The following is a 7,337-nucleotide window of genomic DNA, read 5'->3' as shown; positions in this document are numbered from 1 at the left end:
GTCTTCCTGACTCCAGGCTTAACCACTTGGTCACCTAGGAAGAGCTTGACGATTCAGGTGAAGGAGCCCTAACCCCTTAGGGAGCAGGTACCCAAGTGGGAAGGTGAGGGAGATTTCCACAGACATTCCTGGAGGGTACTGGAAATGGGCAGAGGTTTCCAGATGTGCAGAAAAAGGGCATTGCCCTTCCCTCCCCTCCACCCTACCCCTACCCCACCACACATACCATCTTCAGCAGTGTGTATGGGAAGCAGACATTACTTGTTGGTTGGGGAATAGAGGGTAGGTATGGGGACATCGGTGTGTGCTGGAGGGCTGGTGGGACAGCTGGTACATATGGTGGTGGCAGGAAAGGCAACTAGGAAGACCAAGAAGGAGATGGTAACCCCTGGAAGCAGGTCACATTGAAGCACTCAACAGCAGGGAAATTCCCATTCAACCTCTTAAGCTAAGGCCTCCAGCTGGTGGGGGTTGGATGATTCCGGTCCTGAGAGCTCAGAGCTGGGGGCAGGGCCTCTAGGGAGTGGATTCTGGGAGAAGACACTGAGGGAGAGGTCCCCAATATGGTGGATGAGTCAAGGGGCAAAGACTGTTAGGATCCGGCAAAAATGCCATCACTCCCAATTGGCCCAGATACCAAATCCCATTGATTCAACTTCCCCAGTGTGTCTCACATCTGTCCTTCCTCATATCCCTCATTATAGCTCATTGGGATTAGTGGCACAGTGGTCTCTCCGGTCTCTTGCCTCATAGAATCACAAAATCTAAAGGGTTGGGAGTTCAGAGGTCATCTGGTTCAACCCTATCTGACCAATAATGTACTTTCTACAGTGTCCCCAATAAGGAGTCACTCAGCTAACCTAAAGTATACAGGAAACTCACCTACCAATATTCCCAGTTCTGTCCCTTGGGACCAGATAGAACAGGTTTAATCGGGCCTCAAGATAGTGGTCTGGATGCTTGAAGACCCCCTAACTCCTCTCCTTCAGCTGATCCTCATGGGGCATGTGTTCCAGGCCCTTCTTTAGCTGGCCACCCTCCTCTGACCAGGGAGGGGGCACTGTCAGCTTCCTCCTTCCGAACACTCAGCCTCAGTTAATACAGCCTAATAGCAAATTAGCTACTCTGGCTGCCTCCACTGTCTCCACTCCAGGCTAGCTCATTCAAGCTTCCTAATGGATAGGCCTGACCAAGTCACTCCCATGAGCCAAAGCCTTTTACTGCCTACAGGATGAAGTCAACATGGCTTTAGAAGCTCTCAGAAATCGGCTCCTTGTCTTTCGATATTTGCCCACCTAACAGTGCCCTCTGCTCCAATCAGGCCTTGGCAGCTCCTTGCATAGCAGGCTTATTCATTTCCATCTCTGTGCCTTAGCTCACACACTCCTTTCCAATTTGTTAGGCCATTTCTCTTCTCTACCTGTCCTAATCCTAGCTGACTCAGGCTCATTTAAGTGGTAGGTGAGTGGGTGTGAATATGACTACTTAAATCTCAGACCATTCCATCTGTGAATGGCCAGTAAGTAGGCTGTGAGATTTTCTAAGGGAGTGGGGCTGGGGAGGAAGGGGTCAGGAACCTCAAATCATCAGGTAAACTGGCAGAGGAGAAGTGGGGTGGAATGGCCAGCCCTGACGTCAGGGTCAGGGCCAAGTCATGGAAAAAATATTTGAGCAGAGGCTGAAGCTGCTATAAATAGGGTGAGAACAATAGGATGAAGGTAGTGGAAGCAGGGGGAGGGAGGCCTGTGTGACTCCCAGATGAAATCTATAGAGGCCCTGCTAAGGTCCTCACCCTCATCCTCCCTCATGTGGGCAGACCTGCCAGGCTTCCTGGACAGAGGGATGGGTGCATAGTGTGTTTGTGTGCATGTGTGTGTGCGCGCACATGTATGGAAATTTTGGCCTGCTCTGGGCTCAGTGTTGTCTCGTGCCTATGGCCTTGTGAGTAGGTATTTCCTTCCCGTCTATATCAAAATGTCTGTGCTCACCAACACGTTCGTGTGTCTGTCCATGTCCACCTCCATGTACCCAACCCACCTTTCCCAATGAAAGGAAACTCCCAGGTTGTGAAGTCTTGATCTAGGGAGAGTTTATGCAGCTAATACCTCAGAGTGGGCCATATATAGAAGGGAGGAGGGAGGCTAGAGGCTTGGGAAGGCCTATGCATTGGGTGAGGATTAAAAAACAAGGGAAGGGGTGACTTACAGATGTCTTGGACAAGGAGGCCTGAACAGAAAGAGCTGGCCCTTCATCCCCTGGGCCATAGGAAGTGACATTCCTTCTCTCATCTATGCCCCCTGCTCCCAATCTCAACCCCTATCCATAGTCCAAGGGACAATAATCAGAGAATGGCAGAGCTCTAAGGGCCCTTAGCATCTAGTTGAACCCTTTTATTTTACAGGTGGGAAAACTCAGTCTAAGTGAGGGGAAGTGATTAGCCCAAGCAAGTAAAAAACAGATGCAGGATTAGAATGCAGAGCTCCTGATTCCCTGTACAGGGCTCTTTCCATCATACTTAATTCCCAGAAATTCCAGGGGCCTCTTGTCCTTTCCCCCCAAGCCCCATCAATCAACAAGCATTTATTAAGCACCTACTATGTGCTAGGCACTAGAGATACAAGTAAAAAAGTGGGATAGTCCCTGCCCTCAAGGAACTTACATTCTAGGGATATGACATGCCCCCTGAGAAGTAAATATGGGAAATATATAATAAATACAGAGTTTGGGGGCAGGGCACTAACCTGGGAGAACCAGGAAAGGCCTTTTGAAGGACGTGGCTCTTGAGCTGAGCTTTCTAGGGGTTCCAAGAGGCAGAGGGGAAGAGGGAGAACATTCCAGTCATGGGCAACAGCCTGTGTAATGGTATGGAAGGTAGAGAGCAGCAATGGATGATTTGCCAGAAATACAGGCTGGAGCCAGACTGGGAGGGGCTTTAAATGCCAAATAGAATATTATGCTATCCTAGAGGCACTGGGGAGCCATGGAAGCTTTTCCTGAGCAGGGTCACGACAGGGTCAGACCTTTGCTTTAGGAAGGACAAGTTGGCACCATGTGGGAGATGTTGGCTTCGGAATGGAGCTTTCTGGAGTCCAGGAAGAGAGCTGACCTGCTCCTGGTCTGTCCAGGACCTCAGGAGGATGTGTCCTTGGTGAGAGAGGAGCTGGCGGTTACGCAGGAGTCATCAGGGGGACCAAGGCTGGCCAAAGCCGGTGCCCGGAAGCAGCAGAAGAGGCTGCGCAGCTCCGAGGAAACACTGCTGCTGAAGGAGGCGTAGATCCAAGGGTTGGTGAAGCTGTTGAGGCTGGCCAGAAGCATGAGTAACACAAAGGGTGGCCCTAGGAAGAAGGCAGAAGCCAGAAGAGAGGTGGGTGCGGGGAGAGGGAAGGTGCAGAAGGGACAGGCAAGAAATGACAGAGCTATGGGAATCCTGGGCCAAGGGGCAGGAAGGGTACGGGGGCAAAGCAGAATACAGATCTATGGGCTCTTCCCTGTCTCCCTCAAGTAGACCAAGGAGGAGGCAAGGCTGGGCACAGGGATAGGGGAGAAGGATTTGGGGAAGTCTGTGAATGTGTGCCTGTGTGTGTAAGGGTGTCTAGAGGCAGACATATCAGTGCCCATCAGCACAACCCTCTGGGCACATCTGTATGCCTGCCTGCATCTGTGTGGTTTTGTGTGCCTTGGTCTGAGAATATGTACCTTTAAACTTACCTTCCACAGGTGCCTGGGGGTCCCACGCTGACCACAGCTGCACCAAGAAGAAGGGTGCCCAACACAGCACATACACAATCACTATCACCAAGGTCATTCTCACTGTCTTGGCCATGGCTGCTGAGACCCGGGCACCCTCACTAGGCCCCACACCACTTGCCCTAGGGGACATGCTGGCATGGATCTCTCGGAAGATGAGCACCTGGCACGCAGCAATGCCTGCAGCTGGTGCCACAAAGACCATTAGGGCGATCCAAGTAACATAGGCCCGGACTCCCCAGGGCTCGATAAAGAGGGCCCAGCAGTCGAAGGTCCCAGCCTCATCCTTTATCTCCCGTCGGCTGAAGATGAAAAGTTGGGGCAGGCTGAAAATCAATGAGAGGGCCCATGCAACCAGGATGGGTCTATTCCAGCGGGCCCCACCATGGCGGAATGCCAACATGGGGTGGCAAATGGCTCGATGGCGGTCCAGGGTCATGGCCAGAATCATGTAGGAGGAAGCATACATGCCCACCATCTGCAGATACTTGACAGCTCGGCACAGAAAGTCAGGGCCCTGGAAGCGGTCTGTGATGTCCCAGGCCAGCTGTGGAAGCACCTGGAACAGGGCCACAGTCAGATCAGCCAGACACAAGTGGCCAATGAAGACATGCATAGGGGCCCACCGGCCTCGCCTGCCCCTGCGGGCCAGGGCCCCCAGCACCAGTATGTTGCTCAACATCACACACACAAACATGGCCGCCAGCAGTGCCACCTCAGCCTGGGCCAACCATGGGTTTCGAGATTCACCGCTGCTGCTGCTGCTGTTGCTGTTGTCAGGAAGGCTGCCATTAGAGACAGGCCTAGGGACTGCTGGGAAATAGAGAGAGATAGGGAGAAATGAGGACCCTGGTCCTAGATAAGAGGGAGGCGGGTGAGGATCTTGGTCCAATTCTGCCCCACATTGAACCACACTGATCCCCTTGTGAGGCTGAGCAGGGGCATTAATTTAGAGAGGTTGGGGGGGGTGGCCTTGAGTACCCTTGCTTTCTTCCTTCCTCTGTTCCCACACCAAATAACAACTACCAGTAGTCTGAGCCAGAGGTTTCAGAGAATACTTTCCCCCTCTCAGGGTCAGAAGTAAAGGTTAGGATGATCAGGGAACCATGATCAGGCTAACCTTGGATGGGGGAGTTAGAGAGTGGGGGATTAGACTCATACTCATTTATAGGCTCACGAAACCCTAGATCTAAGAGCTAGAAGAGAGCTCAGAGGCCGTTGTGTTCAACCTTCTCATTTTTACAGAGTAGGAAACAGAGGTCCAGGTAGGAGAAAGATCTTGCCCAAACATCACTCATAGGATCCAAGTCCAATCTCCTCATTTTACAGAGGAAGAAACTGAGCCCCAGGTAGGGCTTGCCTGAGCCCCAGGTAGGGCTTGCCCAAACCCACCTAGGTAGGAGGTAGCTATGGCAGGATTGGAACCCAGGTCCAAATCCAATACACCACACACATTAGTCTGCATGCCCACCTACTTCACATCTGCCTAGTAGGCATGCCTCATCTCTGCCATCCCATTAAAGTTGGGTAGACAGGACAAGAGGCAGAGTTTTGCCATTGTGCATTGGGGTGTGGGGAACAAGAATCCACATTTCTAGAATCTTTCTTTCTCACACTATGCTCCTACCTTACCCCACCCCCAACAAATTTTGGAGTGGCCATAGGCCTCCACCACATTCCAACTCCTAGGAGAATGGAATCTAGGTAGGACAAGGTATGCTGAGACAATTGGGTATGTTGGGTGGGGTAGTGGCCTGACCTTGGGCTCTTTGACTGCCTCCCCACACTCCTCCCCCTAAGCCTTCAAATCAATGGGCCCCAAACAGACCCTATGCCGTTTCTGTCCCTCACTGCCTCCCCTCTCTCTTTGCCTTTGCCCCCCTGGCCATGCCATACAGGTGGTGGGAACCTTACCTGACACCGTGGAAACTCTCAGCATGCTGGTTACAGAGGGGATCCTGGGGTCCAGCCCCTCTCCTCTACTTTAGGGGCCTGGAAAGGAGAAAGCCCTATGACATGTGCGGAGCTCAGTCCGACCCCCAATCCCCCCAGATCCAGTCTCTGCCACCCGACCCCAGGGGGCAGCTGGAGGGGCTTTTGGGTAAGAGTGATGATGAGGGATAGAGAGGGCGGAGCTGTGACAGGCTTGGAAGGGCAGGATGCTTGAGTCCCCGGGCTGCTCCAGGTTCCCACCAGCCCTCAAGGTGAGAACAGGTTAAAATGGATGAGGGCCTCTGTGTGTGCTGGGAGGCGGGGTGCTGTCTGTGGGTATGGCTGTTGTGTGAATTCGTGAGGGAGACGGGTGCCTAGGAAAAAAGCTCTGGGGGTGAATGAGGGAATGGGTCTATGTCTGCTCTCTCTTTAATATGGTCTCTGCGTGTTTGATTGTAGCCAGAGACCTCCCTTCCCTTTCCTCCCCTTTCCTCCCCTTCCTTCCCCTTCCTTCCCCTTCCCTTCCCTCCCCTTCCCATCTCAGCCTGATCTGGCCCAGAACTGTGAATGCAGAGCCAAGGACAGGGAAGGTGCCTGTGTGTGAGTGAGTATGTATGTGTGTGGGGAGGGGGAGGATTGGGGGGGAGCAGAGAGATAAAGGCACCAGATCCAGAGAGACTGAGAACAGTGAGAGACACATTCAGACATTAAGACAGACACCAAAGAAATCACCAAAGAGCAGAGGAAGAGATCAGACACTCTCCCCAGAGACCCCAAGACCCCGAGATGAGCCAAAGTCAGCCACTGAGGGCCGAGGGACCTCGGGCTCCTCACCTGTTTTAGCAGCTCTTGCTCCGCCTGGCTCTGATTGCTTTCCATCTCCCCATCCAGGCAGGGGCCCAGCTCCGCCCTCCACAGGCTGCCCCCCCCCCCCAGGTCCCCTGGTGAGCAAGGAGGGAGGGACCACAGACCTGCTCACACACACCTGCCCTGCCCCACCCACTTCCTGTCCAAGATTCCCCAGACCAGGGGGAGAAGGATTGGGGGAGCCTCCGTACCCAGCTGCCGCTACCACCACCATCACCATCAAGCTCCTAGCCAGCATTGACTTCCCCTCCCTGGAAAGAGTCAGAGACTGTCTCAGCCAGACTCCTTGTTTTTCAAGTGGGGAAACTGAGGCCTAGACAGGGGAAATTATTTGGTTGAGTTAGTACCAAGAAGCAGGGCAAGAAATCAGCCCTCCAGACTCCTACTACTGGTCCTGGACTGTTTCTGGGAAACCATTTTCTCCAGCATTCCCCCCGTACTCCAAGATAGGGGTGCTCAAAGGTACAGGCATGCACAAATACCCTCAAGCACACACACACACACACACACACACACACACACAGAGGAGCTTGGAAGACTAGACCCCTGGGTCTCCTTCTCCTCCTTGTCTCTGGGATTGCCATCAAGGTGGGGAGGCTACCCCACAGTTAATGATGGGAAGAAGGTGTGGTTGGCTGGGGGTGGGGTTTGATTCCCCCTAAGGGAGTTAGCTTTCTTCTTGGGGGAGGCAAGAATTTCAGCCTTCCCAGAATGGACCCAGGACCCCTCCCCTGCCCTACCCTGTTTTCCTGTGCTGTTCTTGCCCCTTCTGTCCTCCTTGCCAAAAAAAA

The 7,337-nt window shown here is 53.1% G+C and overlaps 1 protein-coding gene across 1 annotated transcript in view; it reads right to left on the bottom strand.

The window, feature by feature from the left end:
- Nucleotides 1-2,321: 2,321 nt before the first annotated feature.
- The window catches only part of AVPR2 (arginine vasopressin receptor 2), a 26,804-nt gene continuing 21,788 nt past the window's right edge, over nt 2,322-7,337 (bottom strand). Inside the window, exons 6-10 of the mRNA XM_027845804.1 lie at nt 6,514-6,620; nt 5,662-5,726; nt 5,380-5,432; nt 3,709-4,641; nt 2,322-3,335 (exon numbers count right to left, since the gene is read on the bottom strand). Coding sequence (XP_027701605.1) covers nt 3,130-3,335; nt 3,709-4,641; nt 5,380-5,432; nt 5,662-5,726; nt 6,514-6,620 — 1,364 coding nt within the window. The 3' untranslated portion in view covers nt 2,322-3,129. The remainder of the gene's footprint in view (nt 3,336-3,708; nt 4,642-5,379; nt 5,433-5,661; nt 5,727-6,513; nt 6,621-7,337) is intronic.

Source organism: Vombatus ursinus, unplaced genomic scaffold (genome assembly GCF_900497805.2).
Source record: "Vombatus ursinus unplaced genomic scaffold, bare-nosed wombat genome assembly UNPS02015024.1, whole genome shotgun sequence".
NCBI classification, from domain to species: domain Eukaryota; kingdom Metazoa; phylum Chordata; class Mammalia; order Diprotodontia; family Vombatidae; genus Vombatus; species Vombatus ursinus.
Note: the sequence above shows the minus strand (reverse complement) of the source record. Positions and strands in the feature narration are given on the sequence as shown.